This window comes from Tursiops truncatus, chromosome 14 (assembly GCF_011762595.2).
Source record: "Tursiops truncatus isolate mTurTru1 chromosome 14, mTurTru1.mat.Y, whole genome shotgun sequence".
In the NCBI taxonomy this organism is placed as follows: domain Eukaryota; kingdom Metazoa; phylum Chordata; class Mammalia; order Artiodactyla; family Delphinidae; genus Tursiops; species Tursiops truncatus.
The window spans coordinates 68,574,514-68,592,516 of record NC_047047.1 but is presented as its reverse complement, the minus strand read 5'-3'; the positions used below and the strand labels follow the sequence as shown (position 1 = coordinate 68,592,516).

The following is an 18,003-nucleotide window of genomic DNA, read 5'->3' as shown; positions in this document are numbered from 1 at the left end:
TGTTAACGTTGATGGTGATAGTGGTGCAAGAGGGCACATGATAAGACAAAGGAATGTAACCAGCTGATTTGAGGGGAGGGAGTGGGAATGTACCCATGCTGAACAGGTTTTAGGTTGCAGTAATTTTGTAACTAATTCCTCTTGGATTGCATGTGAATTGCATGTGAATATGCTTGACGGTGCTGTTAGGATGAAGGAATTAGAATAGAGGGGTACAGGTTTATTGATGTTTCCAGTCATCAGGTTGACTGGAAATGTGTCTGATGGAAATTTTGACTTATTTGATGGCTATATATACTATGCATCTTCCTTGACTTACAATAGGGTTACATCCTGACAAATCCATCATAAGTTGAAAATATTGTAAGTCAGGACTTCCCTGGTGGCACAGTGGTTAAGAATCCGCCTGCCAATGCAGGGGACATGGGTTTGGTCCTTGGTCCGGGAAGATCCCACCTGCCGCGGAGCAACTAAGCCTGTGCGCCACAACTACTGAGCCTGTGCTCTAGAGCCCGCAAACCACAACTACTGAGCCCGTGTGCCACAACTACTGAAGCCCATGCACCTAGAACCTGTGCTCTGCAACAAGAGAAGCCACTGCAATGAGAAGCCTGTGCACCACAACAAAGAGTAGCCCCCACTTGTTACAACTAGAGAAACGCCCATGCTCAGCAATGAAGACCCAATGCAGCCAAAAATAAATAAATAAATGAATAAGTTTGTTAAAAAAAAAAAGAATATATTGTAAGTCAGAAATGCATTTAGTACATCTAATCTACCAAACATCATAGCTTAGCCTAGCCTACCTTAAACGTGCTCAGAACACGTTGGGCAAAATCATCTAACACAGGCCTATTTTATAATAAAGTATTGAATGTCATGTAATTTATTGCATATTGTACTGAAAGTGAAAAACAGAATGGTTGTATGAGTATAGAATGGTTGTAAGTGTATTGGTCGTTTACCCCTGTGATTGTGTGACTGACTGGGAGCTATGGCTCACTGCTGCCCAGCATCATGAGAGAGTATCATACCACTTACTGCTAGCCTGGGAAAAAAATGAAAATTCAGAATTCAAAGTATGGTTTCTACTGAATGTGTATTGCTTTTGCACCATCCTAAAGTTAAAAATTCATAAGTTGAACCATGGAAAGTCAAGGACCATCTGTTTATCTATATATCTATATCCACAGACATACATATATATAAAACAATGATATACTATATGGCATGTCATCTCTCTGCTTTGATTGATTTTTTTTTAAATGAAAGGTTTTTTTGTTTATTTATTTATTTATTTATTTTTGGCTGCGTTGGATCTTCGTTACTGTGCGCGGGCTTTCTCTAGTTGCGGTGAGCAGGGACTACTCTTCGTTGTGGTGCGTGGGCTTCTCATTGCAGTGGCTTCTCGTTGCGGAGCACGGGCTCTAGGCACACGGGCTTCAGTAATTGTGGCACGTGGGCTCAGTAGTTGTGGCTTGTGGGCTCTAGAGTGCAGGCTCAGTAGTTGTGGCACACAGGCTTAGTTGCTCCGCGGCATGTGGGATCTTCCTGGACCAGGGCTTGAACCCGTGTACCCTGCATTGACGGGTGGATTCTTAATCACTGTGCCACCATGGAAGCCCTGATTTTTTTTTTTTTTTTTTTGGCTGCATTGGGTCTTCGTTGCTTTTCTCTGGATGCGGCGAGGGGGGGCTACTCTTCATTGCGGCGCGCGGGCTTCTCATTCTGGTGGCTTCTCGTTGCGGAGCACAGGCTCTAGGCACATGGGCTTCAGTAGTTGTGGAATGCGGGCTCAGTAGTTGTGGCTCACGGGCTCTAAGCACAGGCCCAGTAGTTGTGGCACATGGGCTTAGTTCCTCCGTGGCATGTGGAATCTTCCTGGGCTAGGAATCGAACCTGTGTCCCCTCCATTGGCAGGCGGATTCTTAACCACTGCGCCACCAGGGAAGCCCTCTGCTTCGATTTTAATTATGTATGTGAAATACAGAATGTATATGTCAGCCATAGAATACTAGGTTTGGAGTTGGGAGGAGTGCTTGAGGTCATCTAATCTAGCTCCCATATTTGCAAATAAGAAATTTTTGGCACAGCAGGGACTAGCACCCAGATATTTTAACCCCCTATTCAGATTCTTACACTACATTGCTACTGAGTGCGCATAGCACTGTGGAATATATAAAAAAGAGCCTTTGAGAAAATTCTGATGTGATTAGGAGCCAGTGTGCACATGAAACAGAATTAGAGTCCTTTGGGTGACTGTTCAATATATAATGAATATTATTTTTAAATGTGACTTCCAGTATTACTTTAATTACTTTATAATATGCTAAATTGTTTGGCCAATTTTTGCCCCATAGGTTGCCCTAGAAGTTAAGAGGCAGGAACTACAGGTGGCTGTAGTTATCAGGGAAGGCTTTATTTAGGAGGTGGAATGTGAACTAGGCCTTAAGGGTAGGTAAGGATTAGATGGACAGAAAGGAGCCACTCAGATGGGAGGGTATATGAATGAAGGCAAGGGGTGTGCAATGAAGTCAAGGCTGTGAGGCACTGGGCGCTTGCTCATCTTGCTACATGTTGAGAAGTGGTGGAGAACGTTTTTGGATCATTCAGTTGGAACCAGGTAAAGCAAGGAATTTGTTGGAAGAGTTAGGAATTTGAATTTTATCTGAAAGTGTGTAAAAGGAACATGCGGTCAGTTCTTAAAAAGTGGAATGATGTGATGGTATGTCATCTGACTTTTCCTCTCATCACTTTATTCTCTCCAAGGTCAGTGACAAGTAATCTGCAGATCTTCAGACTTAGCGGCCTTTTTTCAGTCCTCATTCTCCTTGAGTGTTGAAATATTTGACCATCCTCTGCTCCTTGATACTCTCCTGCCTTTGCTTTCATGTACTGTTTTCTCCTCAGTCTCCTACCACCTCTCAAGTTTACCCTCTGTGCCACATTTTCTCTCTGCCCTCTAAATGTGGGGAGATCACAAAACCAAGTGTCTTTTATTGTGAGTAAGGGGCCCACTCAAGTTAGGGAGAAGAGGGCTTGAGTACTACAGCTAGGGAGGTATTAGGAACCAAGCAGCTCTAGGGGCAGCCACTTTGTCTCAGTCATGGCCACATGGTGTGTCACTTTCCTGGCCTTCCTGCTTCTCTTTATATATATTCTTCTTCACTCCTCTTGCTGGCTTCTTTGCTCGCTCAGGGTTTTTGCTGCCCCATAACTCTGACTTAAAAATAATTTCAGTTTATTATCACCCTGGTTCTTCCTCATGGCATTTTTTCAGCTTCAACTAATTGGTATTTTTCTCCATGCTTTGCTTAGATTCCTGTGAGAGAGAATCAGATGCAGCTTATCACTTGTAGGTAGATGACGTGGGTTACTGGTTGGCCACTCTATGGATTGACTTCAGGTAGTCAGGTAGTACCCACCCTGAATCTAACCAGCTTTGGGTGTGGGCTTAGGGACATGACGTCTATGATTGCCCCTTTGCAGGGACTCTAAGCAGGGCAGCTCCATTTAGAGGGGGCTATGGGTGAGCAGGCACTGCAAAATATGTCTCTACTTTTCTTCTGTTTTTTTTGTTTGTTTGTTTTTTGTTTTTTTTTTTTGAGGGTAGAAAGCGAGATTTATTGAGTACACTGCAAGGGAGCAGCGGGCGAGACCAAGAGGGGGTCTTCCCTGGGGGAAGAGAAACTGGGCTTCATTTTGGTCCCTTTTGGTCACGCTTGGATTAATGTTCTACCCTTATGGTGGTTAGGGCTACGTATGTCATAGCTCAATCTTCCTGGTATACCAACTGCTTGCGACCGTTGGTAATTTCCATTGGGGGAGGGTGTGATTGTCTTATCTTGAAAGGACCTCCCCAGCCTAAGATGGCTGTTGTATTGTTAAGCTCCACATTTCCCCCCAACAGATCAGCAAAGTCAAATCACTGACATCTGGGTGACAATATCATCTCATGCTACTTCTGCTGAGAAGGGGCGATGTGGGGTCCCAGTTGGCTTTGCTGATCAGCTCTGGGGCTGTGGGATAGTGTGTGAATAGAAATTTGGGGAGGCCTGTTCAAGAGTAGTCAACTATATTGATTCTAGTGGTTGGAATCCTTGTCTTGTCACCATTTGTAGCTTGATGGAATGAAATCGTTTTTTTAGTGACTCACTTGAAGTACCTGGAAATGTTGGTGGATCAGGATGGACGGTCCTCAAGGGAGGATGGAAAGAGAAGGGGAATCTCACAGCATGCCTGGATTCGCCAAGCCGCTGCTGCCGACTGCACCAGGCGTTGGAAGTGAGGAGTACCAAGGCTAGGGCCAAAGGACATTGCCACCCGATTAGGCAGGGACGGTTGGCCGGTATGGGACTGGGTTTTAGGTCCGCTGAAGAGTTGCCTTGGCCAGGATACGCAGTCCCCCGGTCTCCAGGGACCTCAGACCATTGGCAGTGTTGAAGAGGAGAAAAGACCATTTCCAGAATATACCCCTTAGGGCGAGAGCAAGTTGGAGTCTCGTCCTGGAGGCCTTTGGGTCCCACCAAGGAGCAGACGTGGCCATTTGCCCTGAGTCAGCAGGCCGATCGCTACCTGTTGGAAGACGGATCAGAAAAGGCAGAGAGAGGAGAGAGCGGTCTGGTCCCTGTACTGGCCATCAAAATGCCCACAGAGTGTGGCAATGGGACTGGCAACATGGGTGGTGAAAGAATTTACCAAGCCAGAAGTGAGGGTAGAAAGCGAGATTTATTGAGTACAACGTAAGGGAGTGGCAGGCAAGACCAAGGGGGCATCTGCCTCTTCTGTATTCTAAAATGCATATATGTCATGGCTCTCCCAGCTACACCTCACTTCTCTTTGGAGCTTTAGTTTTGCATTTCTAGCTCTCTGTCAAATGTACATATCCACCTGGGTGTCTCTCCATCACCTCAAAGTTAGCATGTTTAAAATTGAGGTCACTTTTCTTCCAAAACCAGTTCTTACTCTGTGTAGAATAACTAGGTTTTCTTAGTCTCTGAGCTTCCTTTATAATCCTGTTTTCCTTTCTTTCCATATCTGATTGGTCACCAAAATACATAGTCTTCCTTTATAAAATCTCTTGTATTGGTCCCTTCCTTTCCATTCACAATGATACTGCCTTTATTTTGGCCATTAGCACTACAGGCTTGTTTTTGCTACAGTCTCCTTGATAATCTCCACGTGCCTGTATCTCCTTCACCAACCAATTAGAGCTGCGAGGAGAATCTTTGTACCCCATTTTATCATGACTCTTAGCTTTCACTACTATTTTCTTAAAGTTGGTTGTCGATATTTATCATAAGTAGCTCTCTATGACATAAGTGGGTGTGGTAAGGTGATTGTTAAAATTTTATTACCAATTCTTTAGGATTTTTCTCTATCTCTGGTAATGAAGGAATGGTGATAGGAGATGAATTTCAGCATTAACGGCAATAAGAAAAGAATGAGACACATGTAGATACACAAACACAGAGATCTTCCAGCTATATTGTTAAGTCAGAAAAGTAAACATAATACACAAGTGTGTGCATGTACATGCATAAAAAGAAAAAAAGTGGTAAAGTATATACACCAAATTAGCAGTATCTACCTCTGGGAAGGCAATTACATGGCAGCAGACGACATAAAGAGGGAACTTTAGTTTTACTCTCCATATTTTAGTTATGTTTATCTTTCTCTTCTTTTAACCACCGGGATATGTTCATGTTTTATTTTTTAATTAAAACATTAGAGAAAGGTTGCTCTCTTTTTTTAAAATTTATTTTATATATTTATTTTTGGCTGCGTTGGGTCTTTGTTGCTGCGCACGGGCTTTCTCTAGTTGTGGCGAGCGGGGGCTACTCTTTGTTGCGGTGCACAGGCTTCTTATTGCAGAGCACGGGCTTCAGTAGTTGCGGCTGTAGGCGTGCGGGCTGTAGGCGTGTGGGCTCAGTAGTTGTGGTGCACGGGCTTAGTTGCTTCGCGGCATGTGGGATCTTCCCGGGCCAGGGCTTGAACCCATGTCCCCTGCATTGGCAGGCGAATTCCTAACCACTGCGCCACCAGGGAAGCCCCAAGGTTGCTCTTTTGATGTTAGAAAATAACTAGACAAATTGAGCCAGAATTCAGGAAGCATTCTGGGTTTTTGTAGAATGGCAGTAGTCACCAACCAAATGCCTTTATTTCTACATAGAAAAGCAAGAATATTAAGCTATATGAAGACTAAACGATATCAGTCATTGTAACTTCTAATATTAGGGGCAGGCTTAATTGGTTGCTTTCAGTGGAATAGATTGTCAAACATTTGATTAAAAAAACCCCAAAAAACAATTTGTTAATGGCATAAACAACCTTATCATTAGGTATAATCTCTGTATTTAAATATTTTTTGGAAATTTGTAAATGCTAGTTAATTTCTTAATCTTTTTTTTTTTTTAGTTGAAGTGGTTTGGTAAATGACAAATGCAACTTGGCATTGAATGATATAATTCTTCTTAGAATGTCTGTCTTTAAAAATGTAAAAAGTGGGCTTCCCCGGTGGCGTAGTGGTTGGGAGTCCGCCTGCCAATGCAGGGGACACGGGTTCGTGTCCCGGTCCGGGAGGATCCCACATGCCACGGAGCGGCTGGGCCCGTGAGCCGTGGTCGCTGGGCCTGCGCGTCCGGAGCCTGTGCTCCGCGACGGGAGAGGCCACAGCAGTGAGAGGCTCGCGTACCGCAAAAAAAAAAAAAATGTAAAAAGTCATTTGACTTCATATATATTTTTTTTTTAAGATTTTTTTGATGTGGACCATTTTTAAAGTGTTTATCGAATTTGTTACAATACTGCTTCTGTTTTATGTTTTTGTGGTTTTTTTGTCCCCGAGGTATGTGGGATCGTAGCTCCCTGACAGGGATCCAACCCGCACCCCCTGCATTGGAAGGTGAAATCTTAACCATTGGACTGCTAGGGAAATCCCTGACTTCATATATTTTAGTTAATTGTTCTTTGAACTTTCTCTTAAAGCTGTCCAGGCGAAATCGAAGCGAACCTTAGCCAAACCCAACCTGAGGAACATTGTGGTGGTGGATGGTGTCCGCACTCCATTTTTGCTGTCAGGCACTTCGTAAGTATGAAATGATTTTGCTACATGTTCTTTCTTTCTGTCTTTTTCTTTTTTCTCTCCAGCTGTATTGAGGTGTGGTTAACAAATAATAACTGTATATATATATATGTATATATATATACATATTAAAAAACTGTATATATATATGTATATACATTGTGAAATGATTACCACAGTCGAGTTAACACATCCATCACCCCATGTACTTTATTTATTCCTTTTTTTAAGGCACTTTCAAAAGGGATCTTTGTCAGTGTAACCCAGTAGGTAATACTATTGCTAGTGGACTAATATATGAAAAACATTTCCATGAAATTAATACAGAATAAGTCAAGCCAGTGGTGAAATAATGTGACAAAATTTGTTTTTTATCCATTCTGCTGAGTAAGCCTCATGTAGTGTTAGATTGAACCAGTCATATTTTAAAAACCTAGTGTGGGACCAGATAGTTTGCTTCTAACAGAGATATCCTTTCCTCATCTGAAGATAAGTACTGTACGTTGTTTCTGTGCCTCTTCAGAAGTTTGAATATGGAGGATGTGGGCCCATGGGCATTCTGAAGGGCCTTTAGTCTGTGGCTTTGGTTTCCTGGAAATTATCAGAATTGGAGTTGATGGACTGGTCCAAACCCTGGTACAGCACAACCCCAAATAAATGGAATAAGAATGATCCTAGACCAGCCCCCAAGTTCCCCAGAACCAAACTGCTATTCTCCCTAGACTTTTCTCCTCCTTTTTCATCCCCAAGTGAGGCCCAGGCTGTCCAAAAGTTGACGATGGGCTTTGGGAACTAGGTGCAAACTAAATGAAACATTGGTTCTATTCTGTTTAGATTGTTCTATTGTTTGTATTTTGAACTAACAGTTACTAACTTAAAAATATTGCTAGGGAATGCCAGGCATCTGCTAGAAATAACAAGACCTTTCTGTACTAATATGGGAAGATCTTGAAGATATGTTAGGTGTAAAAAGCAAGGTTCAGAGCAGTGTGTATAATGGCACCGTTTGTGGAAGATACAGACCTGTGTGTGTGTACGTGTGCAAGCGCATACGTACACAAACAATAAACGTTCATTTTTAAACGATGGTTTAGAACCTAGAGAGTATTTTTCTTATATAAGTGAATGCTGGTGAAGTTTCTTCATTCACCCTCTTCTCTCAATATAGTATTATAATTTTCCTGTACTGACACAACAGCAGTAAGAGTAAGAATCTGTAGCTTTAGCAGCAGAGAAGTGATGAGAGGGGATCCTCCTTGTACTCAGCAGTAACAGGGTAGGAAAAGAAAGTTCCATCAAGAGAAAAGTTCTTGGCTAGGAAGACCATTTTTTTGTAAGGGCTGTTTGTATACTGTGTAGAAGTTTGATTCCGACTGTTTTACTAGCTGTTAAAAAAAATACAAACACGCTCAACTATACTTACATTATTTAAACATTTGCTTTGATAATTGGTATTTGCGTGAAGTTTGAGATATTCACATTAGCATAGGGTTTATTCCTTTTGTTGTGTTTTATTATTGTGTTCTAGTTTAATTTAGGATCCTAATTGAGAAAGAAGATAAAGTTCATGAGTAATTTAGTGACACAGAGAAGAGCATTGAGTAACGTAAGAAAATATAATTAATAGAGAAGAAAGAATAAAAATTTTAAGGTAATATTCATGTACAGAACAAAAGTGACCAAAAAATAATATAGAAGGAAGAATTTATAAAGAAGACAAATAGTTAAGTCATATTATTAATCTTATGATTGAGGTGACAAATGAGTCTTCTATAATAGAAGATCATTTTCTAGGTAGAAAAAGATCTTTTTCTGTTTGATTTGAAGAAGCTTTGCTTTCAACTTGAGTGATATTTGAAAAACCAAGTTTTTCTTACAGGTAGAAAGCACTTTGGAAGCACTCCTAGGAGTACACTGCAGCAGTGACATTTGGGAGTCTATCATGCATCCTGGTAGAGAGGGGTATAGGAGCATGAGAATAAAGATTGTAAAATGCTAAATAATTATTGAACTCATAGATTCAGACATTTTAAAATTGACACACAACTTTTTCCCAAGTTATTCTGCTCTAAATTTGAGGGAACTGGTTTTACCTATGAAAGATTTTTAAAACTACTGATGATTCTTCTGTGATTCAGAGTAAAAATAACAACATTTTTGGATTTTTTAGGTTTTAATTTTTAGGAATTTAAAGAATGAATATTCTTATTTAATCCAATGGTTAAATCTTTGACTTAAAAATAAAGGGCAGTGGTTGAGAGTCCGCCTGCCGATGCAGGGGACATGGGTTCATGCCCCAGTCCAGGAAGATCCCACATGCCGCGGAGCGCCTGGGCTCGTGAGCCGTGGCCGCTGAGCCTGCGCATGCGGAGCCTGTGCTCCGCAACGGGAGAGGCCACAACAGTGAGAGGCCCGCGTACTGCAAAAAAAATAAAGATAAATAAAATAAAGGAGAACTTAAAAGGTGGGGTTTAAATAAAAATATTTTATTAAATAAAATATTAAATGTTAAATATTTAACATGTGTCATGCTGAACAATACGACAGTAGGCAAGATTCTTGTTCGCTTCTTAGCCAGCTCAAAAGGAGTCAAGGCTTGCCAGATTTTTAAGGCTGACAAATAGCAAAGTCACACTATTTCTTCATTTGGAATGATGTTAAGTGCATTTATAGCATCATATGTTAGATTATTTCTTTAGGTATTTCAAACAGAATGAAAAACATTTTTTATTAAAGCTCTAGGCTTTTGGTTTAAATTATTTTCTTTCCCCAGATATAAAGACCTGATGCCACATGATTTGGCTAGAGCAGCGCTTTCGTAAGTAAATGCAGTTTCATTTTAGTTCTTACTTCATTAAAAGTACTTCTCTCCAGTTTTTACACTTGAAATAGCATGTTTAATGGAATTTCCATATCTAAGATATGTTAACTTTTATGTGGTGAGAAAAAACAGTAGATTTTACCGGATTCATTGATTCTTCATTTTAGCCACATGTGCTACACAAATTCAAGCAGCTGGTGAATGTCAGCGACCTTTATTCTGTAGGCGTGACTATTTCTTGGCATGACAGTATTCCTTAATGAGTACTGTAGCTAGCTGCTGGTTGTAAACAATGTAGGGCTAGATTGATCAGGCTAGTCCTACATTGATCAGGCTAAATACAATACATATATTTGATGATTATCTTAGAAACTTCATACTGTACGAGGATAGCTGAACAAATAATGCAAATACAGATGCAGAACCTGTGTATACAGAGGACCAACTGTACTCTGCCATTTTATTTAACGGACATGAGCATCCTCAGATTTTGGTATCCCTGGTGGGATGGGGATGTGGTTATTTATCTAGAAAAAAGCCTAGAATGAGACCTGAAGGTTCCTGTGCAAACCAAATAAAAATGTAAAATTAGATGTGGTTGCATGAGATTGAGATGGAAGAATAATTTGATGAGAGTCAACATGTAAGGCATTATCTTTCATTGATGCTTTGCCTTTGTGTCTTTAAGCAGCTACAGGTCTTTCATAGTTTGAAAAAACCCTTCTTTGCACCTTTTTGCCCATCTTGTTCTGTTTGTTCTCTTCCTGCCAACCTCTAAGAATGAATGAAAGCAGCAGTTGCTTTTCTTTTCTTACTATCCATTTATTCTCCTTAATCCCATAATTGCTTCCATTCCCATTGCTCTACAGTAACTATACTTTGGAAGCTTCTCTTAATAATGACTGTGTAATCACTAAACGCACCAATGTTTTCTCAGACCTCAATGACTTTGTCTTCTGTAGCATTTGACATTGTCAGCTGTACTTGAAACTGTCTTCCTTTGACTTCATGTTACACCATTACGGTTTTCCTTCCATTTTCTGACTGTTTCTTTTCTACTTCTTAAAAAACTGGATCCTTTCTTCTATCTCGTTTTTAAAGGTATTTTGTAAGTTTTAGTCCTTAGAACTTTGCATTTCTCTGTATGCATGCTTTTCCCTAAAAATCTCATCTACTTAATCTTTATTTTTTTATGTAGAGGACTTCCAAATCTCTAAATTTGACCTGTTTTCTTAGGTATCTCAAGCTCAGCATGTAAAAAATAAAAATTATCTTTTCCCTGAAGCCAGCTTACTTTCCCATTCCTGATAATGGTGCTGTTTCTGATTATGGTCCCAGGCTAGAGATTTACAGGTTTTTCCTCAACTTTCTGTCTTAAAAGATGTCAACTGTACAATAAAATTGAAAGTGAACACCTAAATACCCCTCACTTAGCATTAATAAGTGTTATTATTTTGCCATGTTTTCTATAGCTATATGGTTTGAAGCATTTGACATTGTTTCAGGCATCTTGATACTTCAGCCTTAAATTCTTCAGCTAGTACTCCTAAGAATGAGGACCTTCTCTGTTATCCACAATACCATTACCATAGCTAAGATGATAATGATTGTATGATAACTTCTAGTAACCAGTTCATAGTCAAATCCCCCACACTTGTTCCAAGAATGCCCTTTCTTTTAATTTTTTTTTTTTCCCCAAACCAGGACCTGGTCAAAGTTCATATTACAAATGAACATGTCTCTTTGGTCTCTTTTAATTTAGGATGTCCCTGCACTCCACCCGCCATGAGAGTGACTTTTTGAAAAGACCAGGCCAGCTGGCCTGTAGAATGTCCCACATTCTGGATGTTTCTTCGTAGTAATATTTAACTTTCCTCTGAATTTCCTGTAAACTGGAAGTTAGATCTCTAAGCTTGATTAGATTCAGGTTAAACATTTTTTGGTAAGAATGCTTCATAGGTCAAGTGCATGGGTATTGCATCATGTTAAGAGGCGCATGATGTGTAATGTTAAATCTAATCACTCGGTCATGGTGATCAGACCACTAGATCTCTTGATTATAAAGGTGTATTTTTTTCCTTTGCAATTAGTAAGTCACCTGTAAAGTGATATCTTAACACCATGTAAACATCTTGTTCCCCAACAACCTTTGACCAAATGATCTTAGCATTCATTGACAATTTTTGCCTGGATTATTACAGTTATTACATTACAGTTACAGTTATGTGTACAGTTATACAGTTATGTATACAGTTATACAGTTAACTGTATTACATTACAGTTATTACATTATTACAGTTATTACATTAGAGATTACAAAATTATGACTTTGATCATTCTTTTATTCCTCCTATATTTATTGGTTGGTATTTTTCTGTAAAGAACAGCTTTCCTTTTTTTTTTTTTTTAAGTGATGTGGACTTATAAATTTTTATTTATTAATTGTGTTAAAGCCAAGCTTGGTCACTGTTCTTTTTGAAGCTCAGATTATCCCATAGTTTATCTGTGGGAGTTCCTTCAAGTTGGCTTCTATGGCCCTTTTGTTTTTTAGTATAATATTGTTTTTTGAGTGTAATTTGCATACAATAAAATGCACATATTTTTAAGTATATAGTTTTATGAATTTTGTCAAATATGTACACCCTTGTTCCTGTTTTTGCTATGGTCCCATTAATCTTTGAGTGCTTTCTTATTTTTGGCACAAAAAAGATCAGAGAGGTTCACTTTGTACTTTTCTTGCCTTAGACCTGGCCTCAGTCATTTTTTAAAAAGTTAATACCTTTAGGGCTTCCGTGGTGGCACAGTGGTTAAGAATCCGCCTGCCAATGCAGGAGACACGAGTTCGAGCCCTGGTCCAGGAAGATCCCGCATGCTACAGAGCAACAAGGCTCGTGTGCCACAGCTACTGAGCCTGCGCTCTAGAGCCCGCGAGCCACAACTACTGAAGCCCGCACGCCTAGAGCCCGTGCCCTGCAACAAGAGAAGCCACCTCAGTGAGAAGCCTCCGCACCGCAACAAATAGTAGCCCCTGCTCGCCGCAACTAGAGAAAGCCCGCACACAGCAACAGAGACCCAATGCAACCAAAAATAATTAATTAATTAATTTAAAAAGAAAAGTTAATACCTTTGCTAGTAAATGGCATTTAGAAACCAAGTCTGAGTTCAAGATGTGCTCATTCCTACTGGAGTGTTATTGCTTCTAGTCTCTATCAGTGATCAGAACTAGAAAAATATGTTATTTAAATTGTGTTTATATTGATATTTCAAATTTAACATAACTGGGATTTTACTCTTTAATTTTCTATTTGTTTCTCTTTTCTTCTTTTTTTAAAAATATTTATTTGGTTGCACCAGGTCTTAGTTGCAGCAGGCGGGCTCCTTAGTTGTTGCATGCGAACTCTTGGTTGCAGCACACATGTGGGATCTAGTGTCCTAACCAGGGATCGAACCCGGGCCCACTGCATTGGGAGCTCAGAGTCCTAACCACTGCACCACCAGGGAAGCTCCCTCTTTGATTTTTGACTGAAAACTTTGGTTTATGTATCTGTTTTATCCTATTTCAAATTATTTTTTTTTAATTTTTTTATTGGGGTATAGTTGATTTATAATCTTATGTTAGTTTCAGGGGTACAACATAGTGATTTAAAACTTTTATAGATTATATTCCAAATTATTTATGATTCTTCCTATTTAAATTGAGCATCAGAGGTTGACTTTTTAAATTAGACTTTAATTTCTTTGATAAGGCGCCACATGCTTGTCAAATTAAGGAAAAGATCCAGTCTCTACTCTTAAATCCAAAGTTAACCTTTTAACCAAAGTTAACTGTAGTGCTTTATGTGATGATCTATGGCACTATCTTGAATGTGTGAAATGTTTCTTTGCTTTGGACTTCTGCTGGCAGGGGTTTGTTGCATCGGACCAGTGTCCCAAAGGATGTTGTTGATTATATCATCTTCGGCACAGTTATACAGGAAGTGAAAACAAGCAATGTGGCTAGAGAGGTGAGTAAAACAAACTTTGTATTGTTTAAAGATTGATAGGAGAATCAATTTGAGTTTTAATTAATAGAATTTACTCTTTAAAAGTTTTTAAAATTCATTAAAGTTATATTTGACTTAAATGTGATTTTACTACTTGAATTATTTTATATTTCAAAGAATTATAGTATAAATCAAATGATGTACACTATACTAGAACATATTTATACTGTATACCAAATCAATTATTTAAGCTGGTTTGTGATATTTTAGTTTGTTTTCTCTTAGGAAAATAGAGATTATGGCATAGTATGGTTGATGTGACTTTTAGTAATGCTAGATATTGTGGCCTCTAACTTAAAATTTCAACATTTTATAAAGAACTTATTTCATAACACGGTTTTTGTTGGAGGCAGCCTTGCTTATTCATTTTTTCCCTTTGACTAGATGACACATAGGGCAGTTTCTTTTTTTAACTATTTCACAGGTGTTTACTTTTACCCTAGTTGGCAAAGCGCCATGTAGTGTTTATTGGGCGGCTGAGATATGACAGGCCTTGGAACTTCTGCAGCACGTTCTACAGGCATTTCATAATGAATAGTCCAAAAACATTTTCTGGGCTTTGTTTCAATTGAAAAGTGGCTATTTGGGTAAAGTTGGCTCCAAAGCACATTTCAGTGTGCTAAGCATTTTCTTTATTTCTGGTTTGTGCTTGCCATATTATTGTGTTCAGTATAGTTGGAAGGTCAGTAACTTTCACCACTGTCAGCCAAGAGAAGGGGAAACGAGCAGGACTGAAAGTATTTGTTTTGTCCCCCCTTTTTACTCATTAGTATATGTTAAGACTGCTCAAGGCCTGGTGTTACCGAAGTCCGCCATAATCAGCTACTGTATATTGTAAGGGAGGCAGGAAAGAATTAAGAACAGGAAGAGAGGGGCTTCCCTGGTGGCGCAGTAGTTGAGAGTCTGCCTGCCGATGCAGGGGACGCGGGTTCTTGCCCCGGTCCGGGAAGATCCCACATGCCGTGGAGCGGCTGGGCCCATGAGCCATGGCCACTGAGCCTGCGTGTCCGGAGCCTGTGCTCCGCAACGGGAGAGGCCACAACAGTGAGAGGCCCACGTACCGCGAAAAAAAAAAAGAACAGGAAGAGGGTTTTTTTTCCCTGTCCTGATTTTTTTGTTTTTCCTGGATCTTCACACTTCTAAATGTATCAAATATGACAACTTCATGAGTATATCAACATTTTCAACTTTTATATTCTGAAAAAAACAAAGTGACTCTTGTAAGAGTGCTTAAAAAGTAAATATTAAATCTGTTTCAGTTTTCTCTATATTTCTGTTCTATCCCAACACTAAAGCCATAATGCTTTTTTTCCTAAATTTTTTTCTGGAAATTTTATGTCCATATGCAAATCTCAGCTATTGATTGACATGTGGTAGATTCCCTCTCCCAGCCCTGTACTAATACTAAAGGCTAAATTGAGGGGATATATTATAAGTATGTCTCTCTATAGTTGTTTTGTAACCTAAAGGCTACTGTGACTACCAGCTAGAAAACTTTAAGCACCTGTTGTCTGTATTAATAGTGTAATAATGAAATCCTGAAAGGCTTCTGCTGCTGAGTTCCCATGAACCTGACTTCACTGAAAGGCCTCAGCATACTTCCCTGCTCTCCAACTTAACTAAGAGGCATTTTCCTCCTTTCCCCTCATTGTACTATCTAGAGCCTAAGCTTGCCTTGAGAGCTATTCAGACTTTAAATAGAAACATGTAGACAAGGTTCACCATCAACCACTTCTATTTAAAGTTCCTTCAATCTTGAGAGTCATCTGGGGCCAAGGGTGTGACACAGGCTAGAAAGGACCACGTGAGGATCAGGCCATTACAACCTCAGTGCCCTTTACACTTGCCCTACTGGGAAGCTCTCCTCCCCTTTCCCTTGGAGACTTGCCTCTCTCTTCCTTCTGGGTTGGTTTACATTGAGAGGCTGAGGTGCAGTTGCCAGCGGGTAGTTTTCAACAGAGTGTTGGGCACTTAGTATCAGGCCTCACTGGAAAGACCAGAGTAAGGTCATGTTGCATGTACACTACTGTAACACATTTCTGTCCCTATGGATTATGGTGAATGGTGGTAAATGCGGTAACTAGTATAGGTAGTATAAGTATGAAGACAAAAATCAGTTAAGAAGCAGAACCCTTTAATCTCAGCTTTGGAAACATGTTAACCTTACCAAATTATAGAAAATCTTGTATTCTGAGGATAAATAGTTTGAGAAAAAGGCCACTAAAAATTAATTCCCTTAATAGGAACCAGAATTTCATAGTAAATGATGGTGGGGGAGATGAGCTGTTGAGAGCTTTGTTTTTAAAGTGAAAATTTAATATTATAAAAGTAAGTATTTTATTTTTGCACCTATGCATTAGTTACTTACATAAACAAAAATGGAATCAGGCATTCATTGTTTTTTTGGCAGCATAATTTACTCAATAAATAGTATAATAAAATAATAGATGTCCTCATGTCCATTTTTAGATTAAAGGAGGGCCTCAGTTTTTCTCAAGGCCCCTCAAATTACTCTCTTTTGAAGCACCTCTTGTGTCATCATCCTGACCAGTTTTCTCATTTCCAGTTGTTAACTGGTCTAACCCTTATTTATCAGAGGTTCACTTGAGGCTCAGGCAGTTTTCCAAAATTTCTTTCATCAACTTGAACTCTTGCGTGTTTGGCGTGTTTTCCAGTTCCTCTTTGCGTTGGATCACGGTGTGCTGTCTGAAATATCAGGCAGTCAGTGAAAGTAGAGACGCGTGTAAGCAGGCAGGGACCTGTGTGGGAATCTGTTCATGATGAGTCAGTTCTTCAGAAATGAGTTTCATGTTTGATGACTTTGCTTTACTACTAAGCCTTATAACTGCAGGAACATAGATCATGAGAGCCCCACACCATGATATAGGTCATCATTCCCTCAATTGTGTCTAGCAGGTTTACTTTAGGTTTACTTGCAAATTTAAACAAGTTAAAATCAAATTACATATTAATGTCCTTAAAGCTCTGAGAAAAGCATTGCTAAGAAATTAGGTGAACTGCAAGACTGTTGTAGGCTTGTATACCACACTAGAAAATGGCTACAAGGAACTTGGCAGAGTGCTTGTCAGTTAATGGCTAGACAAAAAATTAGTAAACCATTTCTGTGATGTGCTTAGTTTTATTTTAAATATTACTCTATGGATTATTGACCTCAAATCCTTTCCTGATGTACCATACAGTGAAGTATCGCTTAAAGCGCCATTTACATGTAGCACTGCCTTCCTAAGTGATGCTTTCATTCACTGTTTCCTGAAGGCTGCCCTTGGAGCTGGCTTCTCTGACAGGACTCCTGCTCACACTGTCACCATGGCTTGCATCTCTTCCAACCAAGCCATGACCACAGGTATGTTTTTTTGACCGCAGAAGGTACATGTTGGTTCTTTTTGTCTTTTATATGATCTTTAAAAACTACTCTTAACAGAAATAAATGATCTGTGTGTTTCAAAAAATAAGGTAATGTTTAAATTTTTTGTTTTTGTTTTCATTTTTGTTTTTTTTTGCGGTACGCGGGCCTCTCACTGTTGTGGCCTCTCCCGTTGTGGAGCACAGGCTCTGGACGTGCAGGCTCAGCGGCCATGGCTCACGGGCCCAGCCGCTCCGCGGCATGTGGGATCTTCCCCGACCGGGGCACGAACCCGTGTCCCCTGCGTTGGCAGGCGGACTCTCAACCACTGTGCCACCAGGGAAGCCCAAAAGTTTTTGATTTTTGACAGTAGTTCTCAACTCTTTTTCCTGCCCTCCGTACCTGAGGACCACAACCATTCTTGTAGTTTCTCCATCAGTAGTGTGGCTGGCTATCTCAGGGATTGTTTGTTGGAGGGATATTTCCAGATTTGAGGCATGAGAAGTTTATAACCTGCTAGATTTTAGTTAGGTGATTCTAATATGATACTCCCCCACGAAGATTGTGGCCTTCCTCCCTCTACCATTGTCACAGTGATAAGTCACTGCTTTAGGTGATACAAGTCTTCTCCTCTACTTTTTCCCCACATCTAGGCATTTTTATAATTAGTTAGAAATTCTCCTAAAAAACGTAG

At 39.9% G+C, this 18,003-nt stretch overlaps 1 protein-coding gene across 3 annotated transcripts in view; it reads left to right on the top strand.

The window, feature by feature from the left end:
• HADHB (hydroxyacyl-CoA dehydrogenase trifunctional multienzyme complex subunit beta) overlaps positions 1-18,003 on the top strand; it is a 36,308-nt gene that overhangs the window by 7,765 nt on the left and 10,540 nt on the right. For 2 of the 3 annotated variants that reach the window (XM_019943110.3, XM_033838908.2), the window contains exons 4-7: positions 6,985-7,084; positions 9,855-9,899; positions 13,807-13,906; positions 17,222-17,309. In XM_019943110.3, coding sequence (XP_019798669.1) covers positions 6,985-7,084; positions 9,855-9,899; positions 13,807-13,906; positions 17,222-17,309 — 333 coding nt within the window. Of the gene's footprint in view, positions 1-4,148; positions 4,285-6,984; positions 7,085-9,854; positions 9,900-13,806; positions 13,907-17,221; positions 17,310-18,003 lie in introns of all 3 variants that reach the window. The other variant, XM_033838909.2, reaches the window with a different exon arrangement.